The sequence below is a fragment of the Peromyscus californicus genome, unplaced genomic scaffold (assembly GCF_007827085.1).
Source record: "Peromyscus californicus insignis strain IS unplaced genomic scaffold, ASM782708v3 Scaffold_6__1_contigs__length_162567912, whole genome shotgun sequence".
Classification (NCBI taxonomy): Eukaryota; Metazoa; Chordata; class Mammalia; order Rodentia; family Cricetidae; genus Peromyscus; species Peromyscus californicus.
Genome location: NW_026294584.1, coordinates 70391095 through 70404815, shown reverse-complemented (window position 1 = coordinate 70404815; position 13721 = coordinate 70391095). Strand labels below are relative to the sequence as shown.

At 38.8% G+C, this 13721-nt stretch overlaps 1 protein-coding gene across 3 annotated transcripts in view; it reads right to left on the bottom strand.

Moving 5' to 3' along the window:
• Positions 1-13721, bottom strand: part of Tax1bp1 (Tax1 binding protein 1) — a 64223-nt gene that overhangs the window by 17270 nt on the left and 33232 nt on the right. For all 3 annotated transcript variants that reach the window (XM_052721266.1, XM_052721267.1, XM_052721268.1), the window contains 5 exons: positions 11269-11454; positions 7462-7674; positions 6092-6238; positions 4618-4744; positions 2223-2323 (listed from right to left, as the gene is read on the bottom strand). In XM_052721266.1, the coding sequence (XP_052577226.1) occupies positions 2223-2323; positions 4618-4744; positions 6092-6238; positions 7462-7674; positions 11269-11454 (774 nt within the window). The remainder of the gene's footprint in view (positions 1-2222; positions 2324-4617; positions 4745-6091; positions 6239-7461; positions 7675-11268; positions 11455-13721) is intronic.

Below are 13721 nucleotides of genomic sequence, written 5' to 3'. Positions count from 1 at the left end.
TGGAAACAGTGCCGAGGAATATGTTTAATACCTTGCAGGTCTTTTTATTTTTTGAAATACAAAATATAAAAGAAATTGATACTCTATCAAAATTAAAATTTGATTGTCTACAAACATCATTAAGGAAAGGAAAAGTTAACAGCACACATCCAGCAGAGAAAGTAGCTGTATCTACAAACCAGGCAGGCAGGCAGACAGGCAGGCAGTTCTAACAGCGCCATGCCCACGGCTCTTGTAGCACAGTTAACAGATTCATGATGTTCTTTCTACTCTAGTATGAAGGGTGAATTCTTTGGGCCAGCTGGTCAAAATCACCCACCACACGTATACAATAAAGCTACCCCTGCTTAGTCATCTCTTTGTCTTTAAGTAACCACACAATTTGGCAAAATCTGGTTTCTACTCTTCAAGAAAGAGAAAAAAATTACATAGCAAGATGAACAACTTTTTAATAAAAGATTTTTTAAAACTATGTCAGCACTTACAGAAAGATAACAGAGGGGCTAAAGAGATGGCTGAGTGGGTACAGTGCCTACCACATGAAGCATGAGAAGCTGGATTCGGATCCCCAGCACTCATGTAAAAGCCAGGTGTGGCAACATGCATTTGCAGTCCTAAAGCTGAGGTACACAAGGACAGACAGATCGCCACAGCTCACTGATCCTGTCTCTATATACACATCTCAGCAACAGTCTTGAGTATTATACACTGTATAGTCATGTGTGCTACACTGTCCTACGAAGCTTCTTTACACCAGCATCAATAAAAACACAAGCACTGCATCACACCACAACATCAGTACCATCCTCATCATTTCTTCTACAGAAAGATCTCAGAATGTCCAGTTCACAACTTGAGTAAAACACTTTAAACATTACCTTTAAGCGAGTAACAAAAAGGATCTTGTTATTTTAGTAACACTGAGCAGATCTACAAGTTTCATTTTGTTGTTCTAAAAAAGTTACCTTCCTCTCCCATATGCAAAAAAGAAACATGCACACAAAACCTTAAAAACCACATACACAAATACAAAATTATTTTATTTTGCCCTCTATTCTAAGCTAGATATACATGAGAAGCATTTTTCCCTTATACTTTAAATAGTGCAAAGTGAGTATCACCAACAAAATTGAAAGAATCTGAACAATGCTGCTTAAAATAATTAAAGTCACACAGAGACTGTGGTAGTCTGAATGTAATTGGCCCCCATAAACTCATAGAGAGTGGCACTATTAGGAGCTGTGGTCTTGTTGGAGGAAGTGTGTCACTGTGGAGGCCAGCTTTGAGGTCTCATACATGCTCAAGATACTGCCCAATGTGACAGACCACTTCCTGTTTTTGTCTAATCAAGATGTAGCCTGCACCATGCCTGCCTGCATGCTACTATATCCCGCCATAATGATAATGGACTGAACCTCTGAACTGTAAGCAAGTCACCACAATTAAATGTTGTCTTTTATAAGAGTTGCTGTGGTCATGGTGTCTCTTCACAGCAATAAAACCCTAAGACAGAGACAACTCATTTGCTTAACATTTCCATTTTTCATTATGAAAATATGGTTATCAAATATGTAGTAAAAGACAGAGGTTTGGGAGATGGTTAGAAGGGTCAAGTACTTGCTACACAAGCATTGAGGACCTGACTTCAGATCCCTAGCAACTCACTGGCCACAGCAGCATGTGGCTGTAAGCCCAGGGGTGGAACAAACACAATTGATCTCAGGGGCTCACAGGCATCCAGTCCAGCCCAAACCACTGGCTCTAGGCTCAGGACAGACCCTGTCTGAAAAGGTACTGTGAGGAAGCAACTAAGGAAGACATCAGGAAATCAACCTGTGGCCTCCACATGCATCTGCACTGGCAAGTGCATGAGCGAGCACATAAGCACATAAATGTAATACAATTGTCTGTTATTGATACAATAAATTTTTAAAAAGGACTTCCCTTATAAAGTTCAAATGCTTTCCATGTATCATGTTAATACAGATAAAATTCTAATTATCAATTATTCATATTCAGACAATGACATTTTATCATGTGTATGGCCATGATTTTACAAAAAGACCTGTATGTACAGGTATACAAAACATCATTTTCATCATCCCAAATGGAGTATCAATATAGAAGAATGGGAGAATAAACCCTCCATACATCAATGAAAACAACTAAGGCAAGGCATTTAACATTTGATAAATCTTCCACTGAAAAAGGAGGTAACTTACCTGCAAGAGTTGTTTACATTTATTATACTTTTCTGTTTTCTCAGCAATTTCTTTGGTCATTTCACAGACATGATCCTTTGTTAACATGTCAAAATCCGTCTCTGTTGTAACAAAAGCAGAAATAGTATTTATTGTCTGGAAGCTGGAGTGGTGGCTCAGCTGTTACGAACAACAGCTGCTCTACCAGGACCTGGGTTCCATTGCCAGCACTCACATGGCAGCTCACAACTATCTATAATTCTAGTCCCAAAAGATCTGATATCCTCTTCCAGCCTCCAAAGGTGCTAGGCATGCATGTCACGCACAGGCATACATACAGGCAAAACATCCATACACATTAAAACAAATTAATAAAAACAAAATTTTAGTACTTTGTCCAAGGACAGCCTGGTCGACATTCCAAAATCCAAAACAAGTATTTTTTTCCTTTATTTTATCTTCCTGTAGAAAAACTTGAGTAAGTGGACTGTGGAACAAGACCTGACATATTGCCAGAACTGGGAGTACACTGAGCTACAATCTCACTACTCAGAAAGCTAGGACAGGGAACATCAACAGTTGAAGGGATACAGAGGGCTGAAGGACCAGCCTGGGCAACTTGGTAAGATCCTGTCTCTAATAAAAAAAAATTTAAAAAAGAAAGGGGTGGTTTGGAAATCCAGCTCATATCCTCAAAATACTTTGGGATAGAGTATTTGTTTAGCATTTTAGTAAAGTTCAACCCAACAAAAACCAAATTCTATGTGAGATCTATTTGTTGTTCTCTCCCCGGCTGTGTGTGTGTGTGTGTGTGTGTGTGTGTGTGTGTGTCTTGTTTGTTTTATTGTGAGACAGTGTTCCTTTATAGCCCAGGATGGCTTTCAGTTCACACCTACTATCTCCACTTCTTGGGTGCTGGGGTTACAGGAATGTACCACCATATCTGACCTCTATGTGAGGATTTTTAAATGTCAGTTTTGACCAGAACAAAATTCACATTCAATAAGTAAGAAATCCTTTAAAAAAAAAAAAAAAGTTGCTACAGTGTTTTCAAAATAGCACAAAAATCACAGTTCTTATACAACTGGGTGGACAGCAAGAAAGCCGTGCTTGTAGCTAGAGTTTCCTCCAGTCCTACCTATACTTCCTGCCTAGCCACTGACCTCTTGGTTTTCTTCTCTGAATGGGCTCTGTGTTTCTTATTTAATAAGACGGTTGGTTATATCTACACATGCTCCTGAGAATAGTCCATCCTTTGAGCCTCTGCTGCCCTTTACTACGTCTTCATGAAATCAGTACTCTACAATATCAGAGGAGGTACTACAGATTGAACATCATTATCCTAAAGTCTGAAATTCAAGGTCCCTAAAAAATTGAAATGTTCCAAACTCTGAAGCTCTTTGAACACATTCGACACTTCAAGAGCTTCAGATACAAGGCATTACGGGTTTGTTAATTTTCAGATTGGAAATCATGAACTGTTTACCCAAACATTCCAATTTGTGGAGAAACTTGAAACCTGGAAGCATTTCTTTCCCAAGTATTTCAAAGAAGGAATATTTAACCTGACACAGTAGACAAATAGATGGAATACTACATACTTTCCTATGGGGTTGTTCTTACATACTTAATAGTCTAAGAAATCGTGTTTTATAAAACTAAATCATCAATTACACCATACACTAAAAATGGATATATACTTTGGCTGGTCCCTATTTTCCTTAATGTCAGATATTTGATTTACATAAAGAGGGGAAAGAAGCAGAAATGATAATCTAGAGTTAATTCAAATGATTACATTACTCATTTAGTGTACCTACTAAACATTTAACCCATTAACATTAACATCAGTCTACAGGTACACTAATGCAAGATGTACCCTAGTGATCCAAAGCAGGAGGGAAGAGAAGGGATTGAGGAGAATGGGGTATTTTCCCCCCACAGAATTATATTTTTTTTAATGTTATAAAATCATTAAGATAAAATAACTACTCGAAGCACAAACTAAACCTCCATGTTGAGTGTGGTTACTGTGCTGCAAAATCTTGCTTTTCAACTCCATCACTTTCCCACATTTGTCCGTTGTCACTCTCTGTGACCGTCTCTGGTCTGTATTTATAATAATCTTGAGTGTAAGGAATTCTTCCATCTCATTGTTCCATGTTTGACCAGTTCAATTCTATGTGAACAGTGAACGTTCTCCTGAAGGTAAGTATTCCTTTACACTCACACTCTGCAGAGTCACCACATATAAACTTCACCTCACTTTAAAACCTCATTTTGCTCCTTTGCCTCCATTCTCTCACTCACAAGAACTTACGGAAGCAGCCTGAGATTCTCATACATGGAAGCAGACAGCATCAAATCAGTATACAGTTTTCAAGGAGGGTCACTCTAGACAGAAGGAGAGTTTTACCTGCAGAAGACACTGCTGGCCTTACATCCATGGCAGAAGCAGAAGCAGCCGGGTCTGTGTTTATTGAAGCATCATTCACTTTCTGCTGATTCCCAGTTCTCTTTGTGAAGACACTGTTAGTACTGGCCTATTCCAAAAGTTAAGAATAATTATTGAAAAAGTCACTGAATGACTCATACTGATTTCCTTTACTAAACTTTACTAAATAATCAAAAAAGTAGTTTTCTTATTTTGAAAGCCTAAAGGGAATAAAGCTACATCTTTTTCCTAACTGATGGAAATGCTGCAAAGGAAAAGTAACTGTTTTTTTCTTGTGAAATCACCAAAATGCATCATTTATAGAAATCTCACAATCCCACAAATCAAAATGTACCCAGTGGGCCTGGAGCGACGGATGGCTCAGCAGTTAAGAGCATGTGTCACTCTTGCACAGGACTTAGGTTTGAGTCTTACCACACACAATGGTTTGCAGCCACCTATAACTTCAATCCTAGGGGATCCAATGCCCTCTTCTGACTTCCACAAGCACCAAAAACACATATGTGGTACACACACATACATGCAGGCAAAATACACATAAAATAAAATGAATAAAGCTAATTAAAAAAATTTTAAAAAAATAATATGCTCAAAAACCCACAAGCCAAAATCTGTGTGAATTACAACGTTCCTCCATAAAACGCTTCCTACTTTACTACTGCATATGCTTCCTTGCTCCTGTTTATCCCTGAGAACCTAGAACAGTAGCACACAAGTCTGTATCCTGTAATGAATGTTTTTATACTTCACTCCCAAGATTCCCTCACATAAGTCTTCTATTTCAGTACAATTCAAGGCTTTCCTTTAATACATAAACCCATCCAAATGAAATGTCTGCTTTATTATGAATGAACCTACCTACTCCTGAGAACAATGAGAGCAGTCCACTTTGCCACTGTGACATTTAATACTACATACTGAATTTAATTAACAAAGATACTCACCGAGAGCTTAAGAGAGCAATGGCCTAAAGACAAGAGTGCTTGCTCTTGCTTATCCTTGCTGCTGATCTAGCTTCCTTTATTGGCTCTCAGTATACAAATCTCAGGTTTAAACACAAAGAGGACTTCCATTACAGTATTAGGCCAATGACTTAAAATCAAGAAGTGATAAGCTGAGGCTCAGCGTGTAAAAGCACTTCCATTAAACTTGACAACATCCTGCATTGCATCCCCTATCCCTGAGACCCAGAGGCTAGAAGGGATAACCAACTCCTACTAGTTGTCTTCTGACCTTCACATATCACCCAACACACACACACACACACACACACACACACACACACACACACACACCCCTACATAAATAAAGGTAATAGAAGATACAGTTTGACAATTTATATTCAAAAGGTTACTATTTAGAATACTATACATTTCATGTATAAACAAAAAGCTGACGAAGGCAAGTTTCAGTTCATAGACTCAGGGACACTTACTGACTGGTCTGAAAGCTTGTTTATTTGTCTTTGGAGCCTCTGGCACTCCTTAAACTTTTCTTTGTAATGATCTGCAGCCATCTGCAGCCTGAGTTTCAGGTCTTCAACCTCTCTTCTCAGTTCATGTTCCAATGTATCACTCTTTTCCTTGGGGGGCAAAAAAAGCACTTCTATAAGGAAAAAATTCTGATACTTCAGAATGTAATAGTAAATCCTAACTTCATTTCCATAATTTTCCCCCTGGCTTTTAATTTATATTTGTTTTGGGGGTTTGGGCTTTATATTCTAAGTCTAAGGTTTACTTAAAAGCTGAGGAAAAAGCATCCACCTCCTGAGCAGCAATAACGTAACTTATATGTAACTCCTTTAAATAACCACATTGCTGCTTTCTATAGCTAGCAAACAGAAATTCCACAAAAAGGAATCTCCATCTGACATCAAAATTATGTAATAGAGCAGCTTTTACTGCTAAGAATTATGCTTCATTAGAGCTGGCCTCAAAGGTATTCGAGTGGATGAGCTAGCCCTGGCCCTCACCTGAGCAAAGCGGGAAAGCTAGTCCTGGTGGTGTGGGCATAGGAGAACAGGCAGACTGACCAACTCAGTGACCACCCAGGCCCAGATCTAGGGCTTTGAGTTGGCCCTCCTCAACATCTACTCCACCTACAGACTCCATGGAGGTGCCAGCACTGCAGAGCCAAAGCTGCAGGATCTCCATGACACAGGGCAACAACAGGATATCCAGAGGAGTCTCAGTGAGAACCTAGTATTGACAGTGCAGCAGAGGCCAGAGGCCTCGAACCAGACCAGTGACTCACTGCAATAAACATTTGCAAGTAAACCTGTTTGGGCAGAAAGGTGGACTAGGTGACCCTCATGATACACTGCAGCTTCCACCAAGATTTTTTTCTTTTACTTTGCATTTTTATTATTTTTATTTTATTTTCTTTTGGAAGGGAGGGTTGCAAGGGCAAAGAGCAGATAAAAAGGGATGGGGAGATGAGGGGGATAGGAGTGCATGATATGAAATTCACAAGAATCAATTAAAAGTAAGAATTATAGAAGTTCTCTTTCCAACCCAAGAAATTACAATGATTTAATAGAATAAATAGCAATCAGTCTTTCTGGCCAGGCTGTGGTGGCACATGTCTTAATCCCAGCACCTGGAAGTCAGAAGCAGACAGATCTCTGTGAGTTCGAGGCCACCCTGATGTACAGAGTGAGTTCCAGGACAGGAAGGACTACACCCTGTCTCAAAACAAACAAACAAAAGCAAGTAGTCTTTCTGACCTAACTTGTTGACCATGGGTTCCTCTCTTGTTATGGAGCTTGTGTGTGTTGGGGGTCAGATGGGAAACCCCTCGCTTTACCTGCTCTTTTCTGGCAGCAGTTAACTGCAGCTCTGCCAGCTGCTTTCTCACTCTCTCGTTTTCCACGCGTACAGTATGGAGATCTGCCATTGTTTTATCTCGCACATTCACAGCATCACTCAGTTCTTTGGCCAGGAAGATAGCTTCTTGCCGTGTTGCCTGAACTTGTTCCTCTGCTTTACGAAGTTTCTCCTTTAAAAAAACTGTATCTTCCTGAAGAAAGGTAAATAATACTCAGTTGCATTTAAAATATTAAAATTTAGAAAGCTTCAACAGTTCCAGAATTTTAAATTAAACAATGCTTTTCTACTCATGCCTTAGGCTGTAAGATTTCTCCTGTAACAGCCCTCTGCTATGCTCACTACCCCACTCCACATATGACCGAAGTCAGTTAACACACTCGGTCCTTAAAGTCCTGACTGGACTAAACACAAAGGAAAGCTGCTGAGACCGAATGAATGACAACCCCCTACCCCACTCTCTTTACCCCGTTATCTCCGCCAGGACTCCCATTTTTCACTAGAATCAAAATAACTTCAAAGACTTCTTTGTAACACCAAAAACACCAGTTAAAAGATGTCTCCTTTTTTCAAACCTATAAGACAGCTAATAAAATATTTAGCTATCATCATATCATCATGAAAACATGGAAGAAACATACAACACATTAAAGTATAATGAATATGAAAGTCCTATTTTTAGTCTGCTAAAAATAATGTAAAATAAAGTAAAACTCAATTCAATCTTGGTTTTGAAACTGTTAGATCCACAGGAAAATGTATTAAATGACCATATAGGGCTGAGGTGTACAAAATCTTCCTAAGCATAACCGTAACAGCATCTTGTTTCTTGGTTTTTCTAACAAGATCTCATGGTCCAGGTCCGTCTGGACTCGCCATGCTGCAGAGGCTGGATGATCTGACACTTCTGACACTGTCCCGCCCTCCCAAGTGAAGGGTGTGCATGTGTGCACTACAACGTCTCCTTTATGTGGTACTGGTGAACGAACAAGGCTCCCTACATGCTACAGAAGGAGGGACTCTACCACCTGAGTCCTATCTTGAATCTTTTTTACATAATTCATTTAATTTTATGTGTATTGGTGTAAGGATGTCAGATCTCCTGGAACTATAGTTCCAGACAGTTGTGAGCTGCCATGTGGGTGCTGGGAATTGAACCTGAGTCCTCTGGAGGAGCCAGTGCTCTTAACCACTGAGCCATCTCTCCAGCTCCTATATCTTTAATCTTAGTAGTTTTAATCACACATCAATTTCTGTGTCAAGAAAGGAAAAAAATAACTAACAGAAAATTTCTTTTAATACAATCAAGGAAAGTTTAATACTATTCTGATTTAAGTATTTTCCCAACCAATCACAAGGGAGTATATATACCCCAAATGGTCAAACATAGGAAGATTGATTTTATTTATTACTATTTTTGTTTGTTTGTTTTGAGACAGATTCCCTCTACACAGGCCTGGCTGTCCTGGAACTCACCAGGCTGGCCTAGAACGCACAGAGGTCCACCTGCCTCTGCCTCAGAGTGCTAGGATTAAAAGCATGCACCACCACCATTGCACAGCAAGATTAATTAAAAAACAGAAAAAAAGAAAAGAAAGCGTTGCTATGCACAAAAGTTTCAAATCAACAAGGTTAAAACAAATGCTTTCTTTCAAACTGACCAAGACAAAATAGTAAGCTATTATTTAGACAGGTTTGGAGAAACAGGAGCATTCACAATTACACGAACCCTAACTGGCACTTCTCTCCCAGCAAGCTTTCAAGATTCACCAATACCTTAAAACTTCTCTTGGGTCTTGATCTAGCGATTTCATCTTCAAAAAGTACTCAAGAAAACTGTTAATGGTATAGACAAAGGTTTGTCTTTCAGAATTCAATACTTTAAAATAGTAAAAATCCTGAAGATTTTAAGGTATCTAAAATGCAGTTGTTTTGAACTAAATAAACTATGCCATACCATACCTCCACACAATGAAAAGTTATTAATGCCACTGTAGACCAGAGCACACATTATACCACTGGGAGAAAAACTCAATACAGCTATCTTCTGAAAGGCAATTTGAAAATAACTATCAAAAATTAAATGCCCATTAGTCCACCAACTCCATTAAATAGAATTTATTCTATAGACTTAACCATGTGCCTAGTATAACTTTAACTAAACAAGAATATTGACTGCAGTATGCTCAGAAAAGCTGAAGGGAGTAAACTACAGAAGTACTGACTACACAGATTCTGAATGACAAGAAAGAATACTGTGTAGCTATAATCATGAATGAAAGGTTTTACAAGTATATCCATAGTAACATTTTATAACTCAAAAAAAAAAAAAAGTTTAGGGCTGGATATGGGGCCGAGTATCTTTAATCCAAGCATTCAAAGGCAGAAGCAGGCCAGTCTGACCTACATACTGAGTTCTAGGCCAGCTAGGGTTATAGAATGAGAACCTGTCTCAAAAGAAAACAAAAAACAGTAAAAAGTTCTGGGAAACTACACTCAGACACACACATTCATATATTCCCATTTGAGTTAAAATGTAACTTTAAATTAAAATCCTACAACCACACAGCAAAGAAAGGATGCTAGCTTTTAGTTTGCACCCTTATCACTATTTAAATTCTTTTATAACCATAAATTCACACTGCATTACAATCTACTAAAACATTTCAGCAATTAGTAATCACTGTCCTCACTATTTAAAAATTATGATTTTCACTGAAGTCTTGCTTAAATGCTAAAAAGATGCTTAAAGATATTTTAGCATCTTATTACATCAAATAAATATAATCAAACACACTTTTCATATTTTCATTTGCAATCTTTTAGATCAAAAAAGCAACTGTAGGCTTAATCAGGAATTGTAAATGTCATAGACTTCAAACATGTTCAGAGTTGCATTAACTATACCTCCAGTATAATTCACATCAAAATGCCAAAACAACCTAATATTCATCCATGAAAGCTAAGCAGTAAAATAAGATGAATGATATGGAATAATCTTTCTGGACACTGTGAATATGTATTACTCTCATTGGTTAATAAAAAGCTGAGAGGTCAGTAGCCAGGCAAGAAGTATAGGAGAGACAGGCAGAAACAGAGGACTCTGGGAGGAAGAAGGCAGAGTCAGAGGAGATGCCAGCTAGCTAGCCAAAGTGTAGAAAATGAGGTAACAACCCATGAGCCACATGGCAAAGCATAGATAGAAATATAGGTTAATTTAAGTGTACGAGTTAGCTAGTAACAAGCCTAAGCTATTGAACGAGCATTTATAATATTATAATATTAAGCCTCCGTATTGGTTATTTGGGAAATGGCTGCCGGGACAGGAAAACTCTGCCTACAGATGAATGTATCCATGCAATACTATGTAGCTACTGGAAAAGATGAGGAAGAGCTCTATGCAATGCTAAAGCAGATACATCATGCTACATAAAGCAATAGTCCAGGTAGGTGATAGATGCCTAATCCCAGTACTTAGGAGCTGGAGGCAGGAGGCGTTCAGTAACTTGGTTGTGATTTTAAAATTTTTCAAAAGAAATGGCTGAGGAACTAGAGATGGCTCCAGGGTTAAGTAACCCCAGCTCCAGAGGATCCAACTGCTTCTTCTGGCCTCCACAGGTGCCCACATGCTTCACACATAGACACATAAATAAAAATAAAATAAATCTTAATTAAAAAGGAAAGAGGATTTTAAAAAAAAGCTGGAAAGAATATAAAACAAGAGTAAAAACAATCATACTAGAGATAAGTTTCACCATCTTCAACAACATTTTTCTAAAGTACTTACTTTAGTTGAGGCTGTAAGCAGGAGAGCCCTGGACAAATTTTCCTTTTCAACCAAACATGACTGCAGTTTGTCAATCTCTTCTTTGAACTGGGTAATCATGCTTTCTTTGTTTCCATCTAAATTCTTTAAAGTCTGTACCTCTGACATAAGCTTGGTATTTTCTATTTCTGTATTCTTCAAATGTACCTGTGACAGCAGTGTTTGAAATCGTCAAGAATATTCTTGCTACCATCATAATCCAAGTTAGTCAAAGTTTAAAATACCATTATTTCTTTCTCATCCAAAAATGCCAAAGGAGGAACTGGGTGGCAGGAGACTCAAGTTCTGCAAAATGGCTACCTGGGCATACAGGGGCAGAACACAGCTTTAAGAAGATTTTCGTTTCCCATAGCGATTAATTCTAATGTCTAACTATGTATTACATGATCTCTAAAGACTTTTCCATCAGTTTAATCATTTCTTTTCTATTTTAAAATGTAAACGACTGGGTGTTTTTCGGGGGTGGGGGAACACCATGCTACAGGCATATTCAGAAATTTGAGTGAAAAAGTTCTGAAAACCAAATGGGCTACATTCAGAACATCTTAAACAGTTATACTTTTTAAAAAGACATATCTTCCTTTTAATGATGTGTATAGATGTAGGTTTATGGGTATGTGTATGCAAATGTTAGGTGCCCACAAAGGCCAGAGGTATCAGAGTTACGAGTGGTTGTAAGCCACCTGATGTGAGTGCTAGCAACCACACTCTGGTCCTCAGTAAAATGGCCCTTAAACCACTGGGCCGTTTCCAGTCCTATTCCACTTTCGGCTTCTAAGAAGTACTATGCTGTCTATTTTCCATGAGACCGAAGTTGCCCTCTGACTTCCATAGGTCAACTGTGGCACAACTCCCAGCCCTACACACATCATGTACTCACATCATGCATGCACATACATGTACAGGGGCATACACACACACATTTTTTTATGTGCTAAAGAGAAATGAATTGCTTTTTGCACTTCACTCTTCATAGTGAAGCTAAAGGACTAATTCCTGTTCCTAGGGATGAAATGTATCTCTGGTCCTCTGAAGCTGTCAACAGCCCAAATCTCTGCAGCATCACTTCTAAAACATTATCTAATGCTCATAACTATCAGCTCATAAAAGGGACTTGAGGCCGACAATTTTGAATGTTCATCTCAAACCTTTAAAAAAAAATCTTTGTATATGTATGTCTATTCATGTTTGGAGTATGCGGGTGTCACAGAGCACATATGCTATGGTGCCCATGTGAAGGTCAGGGGACATTCTCAGATGTTGGACCCCGTCTTCCACCTTCGCTAGATAGGGTCTCTTGTCAGTCACTGACTACATCAAGCTAGCTGGCCTACAAGCTTCCAGGGATTCTCTTATCTCCACCATCCACCTCATTATAGTAAACTGGGATTACAGACATAGGCTGTGGTGGTTTGAAAGAAAACCGCCCCCAAAGCGAGTGGCACCATTAGGAGGTATGGTTTTGTTGGAGTAAGCATGCTCTGGTTGGAGAAAGTGTGACACTGTGAAGGCAGGCTTTGTGGGCTCATATACGCTCAAGCCCCGTCCAGTGAGACAGTCTACTTCCTGTTGCCTGCAAATCAACATGTGGCAGATACCTCTCCAGCACTCCAGCACCATGTCTGTCTGCATGCTGCTGTCTTGCTTCCTGCCATGTTAATAGACTGAACCTCTGAACTGTAAGCAAGCCACCCCAACTAAATGTTTCCTTTTGTAAGAGTTGCCGTGGTCATGGTGTCTCTTCAGAGTAATAGAAACCCTAACTAAAACACTTGCCATTGTGTCCAGCTTTCTATGGACTCTTGGGATCTGAACTCAGGTTCTCACACTTAAGTGCAAGTACCTTTTCACTTAGCAATATTCCCAGCCATTAATTTAGAACTTTCTACAGGAAATGTTTCTTAGATACTTAAGAAAATTAATCTCAATTTTCACCCATGATTAAGCTAATTTAGTCCATATTGCAGGCTTTAAAAGGATAGAAAATTTTTGAAAGATAAGACTCACAAGCAGTGGAGGTATTTTATAAACCTGTAATCTCTGACAATTTTTTCAAAAGCCAATCTGAAGTATGAGCAGGGGCCTGGCAAGGTGGGTCCAGGCACTTGTGGCCGAGTCTGATGGCTGTGCTCAATCCCCAACCCCCCTATGGCAGGAAAGAGAGAACAGACTCCTCCAAGTTGTTCTCTGACCTCCACGCATACCATCGCTTCTGCATGCCCACACTCATGTACACACAATCGTGTACACACACATATATACACAACAAATAAATGTAAAAATTTTTTAATATGATCTCTGAAGAAATGTATATTCTTAAAAGGTGAAAACACTTTCTATGAATTCTGATAAACAACTATCCTGCTACCATTAAACTTCTTTAATTATACAGTATCTACTACATATCTAAAACA